At 52.0% G+C, this 16,782-nt stretch overlaps 1 protein-coding gene across 3 annotated transcripts in view; it reads left to right on the forward strand.

Annotated features, from left to right (window-relative positions):
• Positions 1-5,196: 5,196 nt before the first annotated feature.
• The window catches only part of SGCA (sarcoglycan alpha), a 26,665-nt gene continuing 15,079 nt past the window's right edge, over positions 5,197-16,782 (forward strand). For 2 of the 3 annotated variants that reach the window (XM_006023324.3, XM_025203792.1), the window contains exons 1-8: positions 5,197-5,314; positions 6,249-6,383; positions 8,919-9,079; positions 10,040-10,112; positions 10,505-10,703; positions 11,082-11,244; positions 15,050-15,258; positions 15,856-15,882. In XM_006023324.3, the coding sequence (XP_006023386.1) occupies positions 5,275-5,314; positions 6,249-6,383; positions 8,919-9,079; positions 10,040-10,112; positions 10,505-10,703; positions 11,082-11,244; positions 15,050-15,258; positions 15,856-15,882 (1,007 nt within the window). In that variant the 5' untranslated portion in view covers positions 5,197-5,274. The remainder of the gene's footprint in view (positions 5,315-6,248; positions 6,384-8,918; positions 9,080-10,039; positions 10,113-10,504; positions 10,704-11,081; positions 11,245-15,049; positions 15,259-15,855; positions 15,883-16,782) is intronic. The other variant, XM_014519769.2, reaches the window with a different exon arrangement.

Here is a 16,782-nt window from a genome sequence, read left to right on the forward strand (position 1 = left end):
TGGACTGTATCCACCTCCACCCCAGCTCTGCACCTGTGCAAACCCCTATGAAAATAACCCTCTTCCCTGGCAGCAGGCAGCTACTGCAATGCACTCCTTGCTAAGTATGTGCTGAGTACCACCAATGTGTGCCCCTTCCTCAGCATGCAACATGTGCCCCACCAAGAGCATTCAGTGTACACCTGGAGAGCACTCACAGTGTGCAATGTGCCGTCTCTGCTCCATGCACATTTCCTCCCACTGTCTGCAACAGCACCTCTCCCTGGGCACTCCCCTTGCCTTCTGCAGTGCATTAAGTCTGCCCACAGGGAAAATTTAAAAATTCCCCATTTGCCCATAGCAGGCACAGGATGAAGGCAAGAAAGATGCCCCCTCCCTCCCCGTGCCTCCTCTCCTTGATCCATGCATGGGGTACCTGGCTGGTAGGTAAAGTGCGCCCTCTCCCAGGGGGTTAATAGCTGATGGGGGTCAGACCTGCACACACATACAGCTAATGGGAACGTAGCCCTTGGCTCCTGGGGGAGCAAGGCGCAGTCATGCAACCAAGTCTGGCCTGGGTGGAGTCATCCTTCTGCGAAGGGCTGGAGTGGGCAACTCGTGGCTTGCAAGCCCCCAGGAGAATCCACAATGACAGCTCTGTCCGCTCTCCCCCTCCCCTTGACAGCCACATCAGTGAGGGCCAAGCACAGCCAGTGTGGAGATCCAGCAGCACATTAATAACAGGTTTGAGCAAAAGCAAAAAAGTCCTTAGCAGCACATCACCCTCCCCAGCAGTAGGAGCACATGAGAGTCATAGGCCTTTGCCAGCTTGCTGCCCTCCTCATCTGTGCAGAGGGGTTAACAGGCTCTCCCACCAGCCTGCCTTAGCCAGGGGGTGGCTTGCAACTCACATGGCTTTGCACTGGGCTGGCACTTGCAGCAAGGCACTACTGGGCTGTGGGGCAGGAGGGCTGGGATCTAGGTGAGACTGACTGCAGCCTGTAGGTGGGGAAAGGGGGCAAGTCTGGGGAAGGAAGAGCTCCCCCAGCCCACCCCTCCTCTTGCTCTTCCTGTAAAGGCAGACTGGCATCCATAGCCAGCTTGGCGGCTGCGTAGGTTGCTACGTTTCCACCTTAAGAGAGCAGAGGAAGCACACTGACCTAAATATAGATGGTCACTCACACACACAGGCCTTGGCTGAAAGGGAGGAAGGGCCGCTGGGGGAAGCTGGCTGTGCACTGGAAACAGGCCTGCGTGCCACATGTTCTGCTGTGGCTGGAGAATATTGTCCTTGCAGTCCTGGAGCCCTTCTCTACCTCCTTGGTTGGGGTCTCTGCCCCATTCTCTCCTTCCCTGCTTACAAGATGGGGCTACAAACCCTGTGCAACCCCCCTCGCCCTGGAGCCTTGCTCTCTCACCCTCCTGGCAACCAAGGGCTTGAGCCTGCTCATGCTAAAATGGCTGATTGCTTTGGGCTTTGACCCTGCAGTACAGTGCTGGAGGGCCCAGCCCTTCCTTCTTGCCACTGGGTTGCGGGAAGGGTAGGGATGGAGTCTGGCAGGGTCACTGTTACTTGCAGTTCATAATGCTGGAAACCTTGCAATTTCCATGACTTCTTGACATGAAAGGGGAAAAAAATACACACGCACACATACATTATATATGTTTACACACACATGCACGTGCTTGTGTGTATTGCAAATTCCTTCTCTGCAATTTTTGATCCAGTCAAAATGCTACAGACAAAAGGAGAAAAGGGAAAGGGCATTGTTAACAATTCTCTCTCACCTGCTTTTTTCCACTCTACAGTGGTTTGGGTTTACGGTCAGCACAAGTGGGGCTGTAAATGAGATATGAGATTCTTTATATCCCAGAAGTGCCCCAGGCAAAGTTCGGAGCTGTTCTATGCAGATTGCTGTACCTATCTAGAGGCCTCAGCAGTCTATCAGTAAAAGGTCTCTTTTTCTCTCCATTTTACAGATAAAGAACTGGGGTGGAGGGAAAAAGAAAGGGAGGAAGAGAGGGAGAGAGAGAGAGACTGAGGACATAGAGCAAGAATGGGAAAATACTGATTGTATTCTGGTGAAAATTCTGATGAATGTAGCCCATTTATTTCACACCAAAAACAACTGCCAATTTTGCCCTGCCCTGCCTTTTTCAGTTCCCATCTCTTTGCAGACCCAACGGTAACCCCCAAAGAGTGAAATGATCTGTGACTCCCCTCTAGTGGCTGGAAGCAGCACTGTGCTGTGTGTCCTAGGCTCTATACTGCTCAGACAGGGCAATTCTCATAATGCTCAGGTACAGGCAGTGCTTTAAGATCGAGAGGAGCTGAATTGCATTCCTACAGGGTGCCAGAGGCCATGTGCTGTTACACAGTCCCCAGTGTGAAGCCTTTATCCCTTCACTGTCCCCATCTTATTGTGCTTCAGCTTACGCCATCACCTCAGCAGGATCAGTGTAAGTCTCTCCCTATGCATGGCACCCCGGCCCTGTCCTCTGGAGGCATGAGGCAGAAGGGAATCCATTCTCCATGCTCAAAGGCCTTGACTTCTCTCACCCTGGAAGAAGCAGCATAGCAGTAACACTTCTTTTTGGTTGCATGTGTCATTTGCTTCAGGGACCCACATCGGTGAGTGACTCAGGGCCTGGCTAAGATGAGCCAGAAGAAGATTTGGGGTACATATCCTCCAGAGCAAGACTGGGACTCCTCCAAACTATTCTCGTTCTTCATCTGTCAGACAGCAGCAGCCTAGGCTGGCCAGGAGTATGTAAGACACTTCTGCATCTGAATGCACAAGCCTCTAATGAGGGTCCATCTATTTCTGGAGTGGGCCCCTCTGTTGCAGCCCAGCCTGGAGCACCTTTACTGGTCTGTACCAATGTCCCAGACCCCCAGCCAGTGGCAGATAGCAGAGTCACACAGAACCTTTTTGGGGTATTCCTGGCCTGTGTATTTACCAGGATCCTAGAGGCACAAGGCCCTAATTTCTCTGCATCCAGCCCCAGCACCTCCCAGCAGCCTCCCTCCATCCCTTCCCCACTACACCAAAGAAGACAGTCAGCAGATTTCGCAGATGGCAAGTGGCCACCCCAGCTCAGAAATGTCAGCAGGAGCATAGTCTGACATCTCAGCCCCATCTCTAGGACCTTCTGCAGCCACGGTTCTGCCACCTAACCTGTTCTGCCTGCCCATTTGGGACAGTAACAGTCAGTCTAGATACCTTGTTCCAGGGTGATGGGGACCTAGATTCTCCCTTTCAGAAGAGCTGAGCACCTACAGGCAGCTAGAAACCCAGCCTGTCAAGGCATCCTCCATGTGGTCTGCATGTGGTGGTTTCTGGTGGGGCTCAGACTTGTAAGACTGCAAACCACCACTGCCCTCTTGGCTGACACCCACCACAGAGGCCAAGGTGTGAATTAGCTCACCTCTCAACCCTGGGCAAGGGCCAAGGGTATGGGGGCAGCAGTGGCTGGTAGTCCCCTTGGCCATAGGAAGTGGGGGACCGGAGCTCCTCCAGAGCAGAGGCAGTGTCCTCCCTGCATACATAGATGATGCCACCCATCTCAGCTGAGCCAGCCAGCCGGAGCGTGATGGAAGGAAGAGACAGAGCAGCAGCTGAATCCCCCAAGGACTTTCCAAGCTCTGTGTAAGTTCATGGGGAGGTTAGTGGAACAAGCCGGCCGCCGGCAGGAGACAACCTCATATCACAGCAGCTGGGGCACCTGGCACTGTTGGTAGGCTGCTGGGCAGCCCTTCTCCCCACCAGTGCCTGGCTCTCATGTCCAGCCAGCGCTCCTGGATGGTGAGAGCTGGTGGGTGTGAGGCTTTACCTGGTAGGGAGAGCAAGGCTCCAGTGGGAGGAAGATACAGAGAGGAGAAGGTTCTTTCATCAATGGGGCTTGCAGACAGGGGCCCAAACCATGCCCAATAATTGCCCCTTGTTGCTGCCCTGAGGACACAGGTGGCAGAAGACTGGCAACCCTGTTGTGGAGGCTTTTTTCTAGCACCTGGGAGGCACGTAGCCCTCTGCCCTGGGGTCTGTCTGCCGCAGGCTGCCCTCTCATTAGCTCTTCCAAGCTCAGCAGGCCCAGGCTGAGTTCAAGGTTTGTGGGGCAGATCTCTGGGGAAATTCCAGTGGGGAGTGGCTGCAGAGCCAGGCTGGCTGGGGTTGCTTCTCTGCTGTCAGCATCATCCTCTGCTTCTCAGTCTTTTGGCTAAGATCAAGCATGACAGGGAGCAGCCAGACTGCCAGACCTCTGGGTCTGGGACTTGTACGTAGGATTCCAGCCTGGATAGGGGAAGCATCTGAATGCCCAGACCCTCAGGCCTGGGACTTAAGATGCTGGCCTGTTTGAAGCTATGTGACCCATGGATTTCTGCAGACACAGTTATTGAGTTTTGCTTAATTGGATTTGGAATTCAATTGGCTACCAGAAAAAAAAATATATAGGGGAAACTGAGGCAGGGGAAGTTGAAGGTCACCGAAAAGGCTAGTAGCAGAGCTGGGAAAAGAACCCAGGTGTCCCAAGCCTTAGTTCAACATGAGTGGCTTGGAGGCATCAGAACTTGCAGGTATTGAAGGAGCCCAGCTGAATCTGAACAGCAGGCAACATCTGGAGTGACTCCAGCCTTAGCCCATCTCTAGTGCTGGGAAGGGGCTTGGAGGAGGGTGAAATGCAGAGCCTTGCAGGAGCAGACAGGGCTGAAGGCAGCAGGAGAAGAGAGTGGAGCAAAGTGCTATGGCAGGAAACCTTGATGGAAGAAAAGAAAGGGCAGGCTTGGGGTTATATATATATTTACATATCTCTGTTGCAGGAGGCTCCTGCAGTAAGGATGTTCACATGGGTATCCCAGGCAAATCCCAGTGCTGGCTGGAAGGAGCATACCCCTCCACTTCCAGCTCTAAACCATTTTCTCTTGTCACTGCTCCATTCTGCTGCCTGCTGTCTCCCACCCCAGATGCAGACAGCATCTCTGTGCAAGGCAATCCCTAGGCAACCCTAGACTGCCCCTGTGCCAGGGCCTGCCTCATGGGAGCAGCAAGGCCTTCGTGTAGTGCCGGTTCAGGTAGTAGAAGCCCTTGGAGAACCAGGTGTCATAAGCATGAGTTAATTGTCCCAGGTTAGGACACCCTGGACACACACCCCATGGTTTTGGCGCCCCTTTGAGGCAGTTAGCAGCACAGCAGGCTCAGGATCTTGGTTCCAGCCGCCTTACGACCTTGCTGGCTCTGCCCTGGCTGCCTGTCCCTGTCAATCACACTGGACACATTCCTGGCAAGTAGTGAAAAGATGGCAGCACCACGGCTCGTCTGGATTCTCTTCTTAGCAGGCAAGTTCCATCCTGCCTCCTCCCAGGGGTTTCTGTACAGGTCAGGCAAGGTGGGGGGGCAGCCCAGATGCAAGGCAGGGGCAGTGTTTGGGGAGGGGGCAAGCTATGGGGGAGTTTAATACCCAGGGTGCAAGGCAGGGGATAGAGCAGGCAGAACGGAGCCTCTGCACAGAGAACAGTCCAATGTGCTAAATGCAGCAACCACGCCCCAGGCGAGAGGCCTGAGGACAGACACTCTGGCCCTGAGGACAGACGCTCTTTCCAGCCTTGTCCCCTGCTCTCCTGCCAGGGACCAAAGCAGGGAGCGACCCCCATGGTCAGACAATTCCAGACACCTTCTAAATATAACCGGTGCCTTTTGCTTACAGACTGAGTGCAACTGCCTGGCTTCCACGACCCAGGTGTCCTGGAGTGGGGCTAGGGACTCTCATCTGGGACCCAAGCTCTGGGGTTGGGAGGTGGTGGGAGGGGGTCCTATACAAGGAGGGCCCCGGCTAGCAGAATTCAGGACGAGGTGGCAGGTATCTCTCCTCAAGCTGGCAGGACTCTGGCCGAGGGCCCACAGCATGCGCAGAGGATGTGTGTTGTGCACGAGCCCATTCTGGATGCAATAATTAGCTTGGTGCCAGAGGAAGAGCATGTCCTCTGGCTTAGCCCCAACAGTGGGCTTTTCACCCCTATGTTTCTTAGTGCTTATAAGAGAAAAGCAAAGAATGTGGGGAAATGGAGGCCTAGACAGATGCCATGCCCCCATACTGGAGGCAGGAGCAAGAGCCCCCAGCCCCAGTCCCATCCCCCTATACTGCCTCTTCACAAACCTTCCTGGTTTTTCCTATTTTCCACCCCTTCTCTTCCTGGACCTGGCTGTTCGACTCAGGCTGCTTTTGCTCCCCCTCCCCAGGCCTGTGGCTCTAACCCCAGTCCCTCCCCACAGTGGTTTTTCTTGGTGGGCTCCTGGCTGCTCTCCCTGATCGCAATGTCTATCCGGTGACTGGAGAGATCTTTGTGCACGAGCTGGAGCGGGAGCTCTTCCAGGATGCATTTCCCTCAGTCCACAATAACGTCGAGGGTGAGTGATGACAAAGGAGGGTCATGCCATAGAGCCCAGCTCAGCCCCATGCAGATGGCAGGGTCGATGTTGCTTGGAGGCCAGCTCAATAAGTGGTTCAGGAGTAGGAGCCTCCACCAGAAATGTTGTCTACAGTGTGTCAGCCACCACTCCTGGCCCACTGGCCAATGTGCTAATCACCATCCACCCATCCATCCCCATTTACAATCTATCTGTACATTAATCTATCAATCCCCATACACTGCCTGTCTGTCTATCCCCATACACCTTCTCTGTTGTCTATCTGTTGGTTTGCTTGCCTTATATTTTATATTATATAATTCAGGGTGCTCAATATTTTATATTATATAATTCAGGGTGCTCAACCCCCAGCCATAGGCCAGATCCATCCCATATAGTTGCGTTTTTTGGCCTGTGAGGTTCCCCACAGGTCTGGAAACTTGTTGATGGGGGAGTGTTGGCAATGAAAGATGCCACCTCTCCCCAGCTGCCAAAATTTCTAAGCTGCACACAGAAGGACTGGGCCCTGCCTGTGCTGGCCCCATGCAGAGGGATTGGGCCCCGGTCAAACCTTCCCCATGTGCCTGGACTGAGTCCTGGCTGGTCCAATAGCACGCAGAGGAATCAGGCCTTGGCTGTATCTGCTATGCTTAGCTGGACTGGGCTCTGGCCAGGTCATTCACATGTGGCTGTATCAGGCCCCAACTGAGCCAACCGTGCATGCCAACCTAGCACCACTTATCCAGCCCATTACTGTAATCTGTAGTAATTTATCGTATGTCATGATGTTATATAAAAAATAATGACAGTAAATTGATGGTTGCTTTTGCTGTGTATGAGACCACATCTAGGCATTCACGAATAGACAATCTCTGCCCTGAAGAGCTCACAGGACTAGCAAAGGGAAAGAAGGAGATCAATCAGATCCCTGTGGGAGCTCTATCATACCAGCTCCATGTAAGGAGCTACCCTGGTCTCTGACACCAATGCTTTCTGGGAAAAAGTGCTGCTGCTGTTGGACTGGCACAGAACAGGGGTGTTGAGACTGCACCTGCTCAGCCAGCCTCCTCTCTCCATAGTGAGCAGTTGCTTTGCTGGAAAGCACTGACTGACTTGACCTCAAAATGGCCAATTCTGCAGATGAGTTTTAGACAAATACAAAATGACGGAAAACACATTGGATATGGTTCTAGCAGAGGGAGAAAAATTTTTTCAGAGGGACTGAGTGCACAAGCACATGTGCCCCCCCCGGCAGGAAATTCTGCAGGGAAAGGAGCAGGGGAGAGGAATGGGCCATGGGGGGAGGGAGTAGGGCTGGGGCTGGGACCAGGCAGGGATTGGGAGGGAGCTGAGTCGGACCCAGGATTGGGGTAGGGCCACGGCCCGCTGTGCCCAGGTGGCTGCCCCTTCCCCTGCACCCAGGGTCATTGGCTGGCGTTGACGCCCCCCACACTAACTAATCCACCACCCCTGAGTCCCACACCGGCCCTGTCTGCCTCCTTGCAATGGCCCTGGCCATGTACCATCCAGGGGGGCCCGGTGCTGGAGGTCCCATGCCCCTGGGACCTCTATGCCCAGCTCCTGCTGCTGCACACATCCTGGGAGTGCATGGGGGAGTGTGTACCCGCAGATCTGCACGGGGCAGGGCAGGATGCTGCTGTGGGCTGGGGCTGGCACCGGGCTGTTCCAAGTGGAGGGGGCTGGGCTGCACTCAGGGTGGGCAGTGGCGGTGCTGGGAAGGGGGTTGGGCGGGCTATGGTGAATTTTCGGGTGGCTGAAGCCCCCCCTTATAGTCCCCTCCCACTGCCACCACCACCCACCCTAGGTGGCAGTGGCAGCCTGCCCTGCACCCCACAGATCCAGGGTGTGCGTAGCAGCAGGAGCTATACCCCCTGGATGTGCCACTCACGGCTCAATCCCACACCTCGCTGGCTGTACAGCGCCTGCCCCTCCCTTAGCCCCAGCCCCACTCCCTCCACACCCCTGTTGCAACTGCCAGAAGCCTTTGGCCAGGCTGCCTTGCAACCCTACTGCCCCACGTTTTGGGGGGCTAAGGCCTGTTAGCCTCCCCCCTCCCTTCTGTTGCCTGTGGTTCTGGCTGACTTTCCTCAAATGCTATTTTGGGTCCATACACACCATGTACCCTCACCTCTTTCTCCCCTCTGCTGGTCTGTGAATGGTAGTAAAGTACTCTTGTCAATCTTGCCCCTGAATTTTATTAAAACAACCCTGAAGAAGCAGCATTTTGTCCAAACTGAAATGATTTAAAAATTTTTTTTGAGCTTTGCCAAAGGCCCTGCTCCTCTCTTTCTGCAAAAATTGATAAGGTCTTTGCTATAGGGACTGATTTGCTTGGAAGATGTCCTGATACTGTGGGGATGGGCAGAAAGGTAAAATCCTAAATTAGGTAAATTGTATGGGATTCTGCAGGGGAAGAGTTCTAAAAACCCTAAAATTGTGTGTGTGTGTGTGTGGTGTGTGTGTGTGTGTGTGTGTGTGTGTACACACGTGACACATGTATGTGTATTTTTTCAGAAATCCCACCTGATGTCCCCATCACCTTCCATGCCCGTCTGTTGGGATACCCGGACCTGCCCAGGTGGCTGCGTTACATCCAGCGTGGGCCGTATGAAACCGCCTTCCTCTATGGGTCACCCACAGCAAAGGAAAAGAAAGCTGGCAGGCAGACCATTGAGGTACCGAGTGGATGCTATTCCTTACAGTCAGGGAGCTCTTGTGTGCTGTTGGGGGCAGATGTATGTGTATGTGTGTTTATAGGAGGTGGCTCTATGTGCCTTTGAATAACTGTGGGAGTTTTTTTCAGAGTGTCTGTTGTTTATAGGAGGTGTATATAAATATATTTCTGTGATTGTGTGTTGTTTTGAAGGAGTGCTTGGTTATCATGTGTCTGTGTGTGACTGTATTTTGCTTTGAGGAAGTGTCCGTGCCTGCTTTTGTGTGATGGGGTGCTGCTTTACGGGGGGGTGTTGTTTGAAGGAGGTGTTTATAGGTGTCTTCATGTGATTGTGTTGCTTTGTGGGAGTGTCCATACAGGTGTTTTGATGGGATTGTGCCGTTCATGAAGGGTGCAGATGGGGAGGTAGAAGTGTGCCTGCTTGTGTCAGCATAGCCAGAGGGAGCTATAAACTCTTGGTAATCTTGACACCACAAAAAACTAGAACTCTTGGTTCCAAAATGATACCTTTTATTAGACCAACTGGAAAATGGCAAGAAAATTGTCCTTTTCTGCAAGCTTTCGGGAATCATGTCTTTTTGTCTTAGACGAACACGGCTACCAAGTACACCCCTGAAACACTGGTAATCTTGACTGAATTCAGAACAGTAAACATGATTTCTATGCTGAATGGAGCAGACCTCAGCTGGGGACTCCCTTTGCTTCTAGCCCAAGGGCATCCCCCCCTGAAGCAGACCTCTTGGAGCTGCTGCCAGGGGATTTGAGGAGGTAGAAGGCCATCTCCCTCCTCAAGAAGAAGAGGCTTATATTCCTCTGCCTCCTGGCCTACAGCTCTGGCCTCTGCCATCTGAGGCAGCCCCCCTGGCACAGGGAGAAAGAGAAGACCTAGGAGGACCTAGTTTGGGAAGTGGCTATTTTATTCTGAGTGAGGAACTTTGCTTTCTTTTTCTCTCTGCGGCAGGTGAAAGCATATAACAGACATACATATGAGACTGTGAAACAAAGGATCATCTTCAACATTGGCTCCTCCCCAGGTAAACCCTACCAACTCTCCTAGTTTTACCACCCAAATAGTTTTCCTAGCAATGCCCTCCATTTTCCCAGGGCTGACCAACTTATCAGCTCCCCTGGCCTAAGGGAGCCTACCCATCATGCACCAAAATGCCAATAGGGTGACACAGACCTTCCTCCTTCCATTTTGGAGAGCCCAGGGGCCCCTGGAGTTTGAGCTTTCCTATAGACACCCAGTCATCCTCACAACTCTGAAGGTGGTGGACTATAAGGTGCCTAGACTTTTATAAGTTCTGAGCCCATCCCCACAATGCCCCAGATGTCTGATTTCTGTTGGATCCCTGATCCAACCTGCTGTCTTTGAGCCTAGCCCCAAACCTCGTCACAGTGGAACCTCTCTCTTCCCCCACTGTAGACGAGCAGCTGCCGTACCAGGCAGAGTTCTTTGTGAAGAACCGAGATGTGGAGGAAGTGTTACCGGTGGAGGCACAGCAGCTGTTCCAGCAGGGTGTGGACAGCATCTGGGATCAGGACGACTTGCACATCATCAACATCACGTCAGCCTTGGACCGGGGAGGTCGTGTGCCCCTGCCTATCGAAGGCAGAAAGGAAGGGTATGGAGTGGGACTTGTCCCCTAGAATATCAGCCACCACAGGGCATTAGTTTCCAAATGGCTTTCCTCCTCAGAGGTCCCCTGTGCCCATGAGTGCTCCTAATCCAGAGGCTCAGCATCAATGGGCAGAGGATTCCTGGGCTGTTTCCCCTAGTCAGAGAGATTCTAGGCATATCCAGTGCCAGTGCATTGCCAGACCATGACCAGGGACCTCCTGGATACTCTCTTCCCTCATGACCAGAAGGGTCCTGGATCATTCTCATGACCAGAGGGTTCCTAGGCATCCCGTCAGCTTCCCTCACGGGGATTTTCCTGAGCTGTTATCACCTGCTTCTCACTCATGCCACCTTCCCCCTCCCCCTGTGCTCTTTTTCCTAGGGTGTACATAAAGGTAGGATCCATATACCCTTTCTCCGACTGCCTGGTGGCCACCAAGTCTCTTGATAATGAGGCCCGGTGCAACATGGAGCAGCAGCCAGTTCTTGCATGTCATGACAGATTCTATCCTGTATTCATAATCGACTGGTGCAATATCACCTTGGTGAGTAGCTTGGGCCATGTCTGGGTTACACTGTGGAGTCTCCCATGCAGCTCTCCCTACTCTGCCTGGAAAACTGGCTTCTGTGAAGTCAGCTGGAGCCCTGTAGAGCTAGATGCTTCCCTGTAGCTTTGGTCTCACCTTCATACCAAGGGAGATACCATCTATTCAGTATCTGTGTCACAGAGAAGGGAACCTTAGCATGTAGCATGGCTAATAGAGAACAAGGGACTGGAGTGAGAACAGGAAAGGTGGGGTCTTTTCCTAGCTCTGAAACCAACCTATTGAGTGATCTCAGCCTCAGGCAAGTCCCACTTGTAAACCAGAAATCTCTTTCCCCTTCCACCTCAGTCTGTTTAGACTGCAAGGGCTGTGGGGTACAAACTGGCTTCTAGTATGACTCTGAGTGCAGACACACAGCATGATTGATATAAAGCAGGGGTTCCTATAAAGCAGGGGGCACTTGAGAAGGCCCTAGGGGGTACACGTGGGCAGGTGGGGATGGAGCGCTGCCATGCACCATCCCACGCTGCCATGCAGGCACTAGACGCTGCCACGCAGGCACTAGGCACTGCCCTTCTGGCCGGATGCAGGGGGCAGGGGAAGCTCACATGCAGTGGCTACCACCACTCCGTGTTTGGCCGCACACCACCTCTTTCGGCTCTGCGTCCAGCCACTGAGGGTACAATGATCCAAAAAGGTTGAAAACCCCTGCCATAAAGTAATATACTGTGGGCATGTCTACACGTGCAATTAATGCAACTGAATATACTCCGGTTCAATTTGAGCCAGACTAAACATCCCAACATTACTGTCTACACATGCATTTAAGCACAGTAATTTGCTGTACTGCTGGATACCACTTGTATCTGATGGGACTATCTGGCAGCTCAGTAAATTAGTCTACTGCACCCTAATTGCTGTGTATGTGTAGATGGTGATGCTTTACTGCACAGCAAATTAGTTTGCAGTGCAGTAAAGTGTCTCGTGTAGACGCGCCCCATGGGTTTTACTCTGTGGTGAATTTACTCTGTGACAAGCAGCAGGTGTGTAGCTAGCTTTTCTAAGCTGTCTGCCTGAAGTAGGTGCCATTCCTGGGCCAGGCCAATAGGTGGTGAGGGAACTAGTTTGCAATATGTAGAGGGCTACTCTTGAGTAAGCGGGACAAGAGCAGCAGACAGGTTTACACATACAATCAATATGAAGATATAAACTCTGGTGCATATCACGCTAGAGTTTATTGTTCCTGGGCATGCCGTTTGAACATGTGCCCGGGACCACAGCACATTGAGCTGGGTTGGAGCAGCCCCGGCTGGCAGGGAGCCAAGGGGGTAAGCCTGCCAGCCCTGTGCTGCTCCAACCTGGCTCAATGTACTGTGGAGGGGATGGCTGGGGCACAAGGATGCAGGCCTAGCTGGCAGGCAGCCCTCACTGAAGTACCCTTGTGCCCCAGCCAGCCCCATCAGCATCTACATGTATGTTGCTGCTCACAAAAAAACTCCACAGCAGGGTGGTACTTGTATTTGCAAGTGCCACCCTGCTGTAGAGTTTATTAGCTTCCTGTGGACTAATAGGGTTGCATATGTAGACAGTGAGGGCACCTATACACATGATGGAGAAGACGATTAATCAAGTCTGCTGCGAGTCTGCTGGAGTGTGCTAATTAGCGTGCTCCAGAAGCCTCTGCATCACATGTATTCAGTGTCTCCGCATTTCAAAATGGTGGTAGAGATGAGTTTTAGTTAAAGCAGCTGCTCTCCACCTCTCGCCACCGGGCTGAGCTCCATGGGGCTATAGAGCTGCTCAGAGTGAAGCCCTGGCTCTCACCTGCCTCCTGCCACCGGGCTGCTTCGAAACCTTTGAAACGTTTTGAGGGCCATCATTTCATTTCAAAGCTGTTTCAAAGCTTTTTGTTTTGTTTTGATTTTGCAGTTTCGAGCTCGAAATGCATCAAAACAGCTTTGAAAGGAAACACTTGGCGAAATTTCACACAGCCCTAATGTTTACTGCAGAGCTAATTAGATAACTACAGAAAATATCTCATGTAGATGTGCCCACCCAGTATGAAGCCTGATGTAGTTTTCTCTAGTGCACACATACTTCTGATTTCCTCAGAATTAATTTTGCACTGGAGAACAGCTTTGCCTCAGCAGTAAACACTGTGCAGTTTACACCAACTCCACTTTTCCTTCAGGGTAAACTGAGAATACTCCAGAGTAAATCTGTCATGTGTCCAGACCTGTATGTGTATAGCACCACACCTGGTTTAATGCAGCTGGTGTACATTATCCTTGTAGTTAAACCAACCTGATTTCTGTGCACAGTGGACTTGGATCTAAATATATCTGCAGTTCATCCAACATAGCAGGGCTCTGATCTCAGCTGGGACCATTGCGTGCTGTTGTAACGGTAGTAGTAATAAAAACAACAAGAGTGCCAGGTCTCAGTAAACTGTAGTGAGATGCTAGGCAGAGCGGTGCTTTAAGCAACAGCAATTTGTCCTGGAAACAGAGGAACAATTTCAGGCATAACAACCTTTTTCATGTATCTTTTGCCTGGAAACCCAACCCTTGGAACCCTTGCAGTGCTTTTTCTCACCAGCAGGGGGAGTCAGGCTCCTGTGGAGAAGGTCTGTGTAGGCTTGTCAAGTAACACCCATCCCCTGGGGCATCCCTGAGGCATGTTGCTCAAACAGCCAGTTTTGTCCAGTCTGTGGACCCTTGCATGGGGCATGCCAGTAGTTTTCCAGTGCCTGGGCAGTGGGAATGATTGGGGATCCCTAGGGGAGAATCCTGTAGTACTCATTGGGAAAGTTTCTCCTGGCTGGAAGCTCAGGATCCAGCTGATGGTAAGTGTTCTCACTCCTCTGGAATTCACTAGGATGCTTCACACCCTCCGGGCAGGCTCATATCCACTATGGGACTCCAGTGGATCCTACTGCTGTTCATTCTTTGTATTATGACAGTACCAGATCAGATCAGGGCCCTGTTATGCCAGGTGCTACACTCATAGAGTGAGACAGTCCCTGCCCCAAGGACTTGTCCTTCTCCTGGGCCTGCAGCTGGGAACTCCAGGCACAGGAAGGTGAGGTTACACAAGGGGTGTGTGGCAGAGTTGGGGCTAACCTCCTGATCTCCTGAGTTCCAGCCTAGTGCCCTAACCCCAAGCCTGCCCTTTTTTTTCTACCATCAAGAGTTCCTGCCATAGCACTTTGCTCTGCTTTCTTCTCCTGCTGCCTTCAGCCCTGTCTGCTCCTGCAAGGCTCTGCATTTCACCCTCCTCCAAGCCCCTTCTCAGCACAAGAGATGGGCTCAGACTGGAGTCACTCCAGATGCTGCCTGCTGTTCAGATTAAGCTGGGCTCCTTCTATACCTGCAAGAAGCTTTGATGCCTCCAAGCTACTCATGTGTTGGACTAAGGCTTGGGACACCTGGGTTCTTTTCCCAGCTCTGCTACTAGCCTTTTAGGTGACCCCTGCCTCAGTTTCCCCACTTGTAAAATGGGCACTGACCTTCCTTGCGAAGTGCTTTGAGATTTGTAGAAGAAAAGCAGCACAGAAGAATTGTTCTTTTGGGGTTGTCCCCTCCCACACCCTCATCCTCCAAGCACCACTAAGATCTAACCAGGCTTGTGGTGGGGTTTGGGACAGAGGTCTGTGCAGTGACTGGCACAATGTCCTGGCATCTTTGAATTGGCTCCTGCCATGATGGCAAATGATGCTCTGTCTGATCTCCCCTTAGAGGGTGGCTATAGAGACAGCCTCTCCCTAAAAGCCCTCCAGGTATCCTGACAGCCTCTCATTTTCCAGATGGATCTCTCCAGCCCCAGCACCACAGGGCCGGTGCTTATTTCGGGAGATGGGGTTCTGGAGGACGGCAGTGAATTTGAACCCCCCACAGATGCCCCTGAGAAGACTTTTCTGTATGACTACCTGCTGACCATCCTCCTGCCCTTGCTGGTGGCCCTTCTGCTCTGCCTTTTCCTGACCTACATCATGTGCTGCCGAAGGGAGGGCCTGTAAGTCAGGCACTGTCTCAGGCTGCTGGAACCAGGCAAGGGGAAGGGAAGTAGGAGCTGGGAGGGGGAGGAAGGTGTGGAGGTCTCTGATGAGACCTCACCTGGCTTGCTTTTCCAGGCAGGTGGGTCTTTATGAACCGAGCCAGAAATATGCAATGGCCTTTAGGCTTTTCTTGTACCTGGACTTTATTCAGGTCCCTCTGCACTGCTGACCCTGGGAAATTGATCACATTTTTCCATGGGATCTGTCACTGGGACAGGGAGAGAGTGCAGCTCCTTTGGCTTCCAAAGCAGAGCCCTCTGGGCATTCATGTGGTAGGAAAATCACCCCTAACTAGGAGCAGTGTGGGGCCTATGATGCACAGCAAAGCAGGTTTGAATCCATCCAATCAAGGTCAGAAGCACAGATTTCCTTGCTGTGGTTGGGCTTGGCCAAGGTGTGTGCAACCACATGCTGAAGGAGCTTTTGGAAGCTGTGCTTGATGTTAGCTGGATTCTAGCAGCACGACTGCTTTAGCTGCTTCCAGGTGGAAGATCAGGGGTTGGCAGTGTCGCCTTCCACTGATTGTTTCCTCCTGCCTTTTCTCTTTTTCATAGGGACAAAAGGGACATGGCAACTTCTGAGTAAGTTTTTTAGGGTCTGCGTTTTCATGTGTGTGAGTGATTTGCTGTCATGTATGTGTATGGTGTATGTGAGAAAGGATGATGTGTAGGAACTGTGAGTACTTTCTCTGGGATGTGTGTGTGAGTTTTGTGTTGTACAGTTTGTACTGTTACCTGTTGGTGTGATTATGTGTATGTGCTGCACACCTGCTTGGGGATGGGCTTCAGGTGATGACACTTTGTGTACTGAGCCTGTGCTTTTTGTCTGCTCTGTTTGTGGAATGCTGTGTATGTGTGCACTTCTGAGGTGTGTGTGTGTACACTACATTATTGCTGTACCTGGGGTTTATTTCTCCTCCCAGACAGCCCATGACTCTTCCCATCCCTTGCTTCCACTCATATTCCAATGCCACCATAATACAGTGACTTCCTTCTGTGCCAGTACCTCTGGACACGTGCCCCTGCAGTGGTTGGGATAGGTCCCTGATAAGTGACAGGTCACCCAGGGAAGCACACATCTCCCATTCACATCCTCTTAGGGCCTGCTCTTCTTCTTCAACAACAAATGGCCATGAACACGAGTAACTAACAGCTAACATTTCTGCAGCCTAATTCATCTGCAAGGCAATGGAACATGTATATGTGGGTCACATCACTGACCACTGTAATGCAGCCAACTCAGGAGTAAAATGAGGCAGCTGTTTAACAGCCCACAGCAAGACCACCCCACACAATGTGAGTCTTCTGGGAAAGTGTAGCTGGTCAGCAACCCCTGCTGAGCTGCAGTTATGCTTCAATGTGGCTGACTAGTAAAGAGTAGGGGCGCATGAACTTTGAATGGTGTCTGTGAAATGTAAGCCCTTACCAGGAGCCAGGGGACACATCTGACTGATGGGCCTGTCTGTAGCAAAGTGTTCTTTC

This window comes from Alligator sinensis, unplaced genomic scaffold, assembly GCF_000455745.1.
Source record: "Alligator sinensis unplaced genomic scaffold, ASM45574v1 scaffold520_1, whole genome shotgun sequence".
NCBI classification, from domain to species: Eukaryota; Metazoa; Chordata; order Crocodylia; family Alligatoridae; genus Alligator; species Alligator sinensis.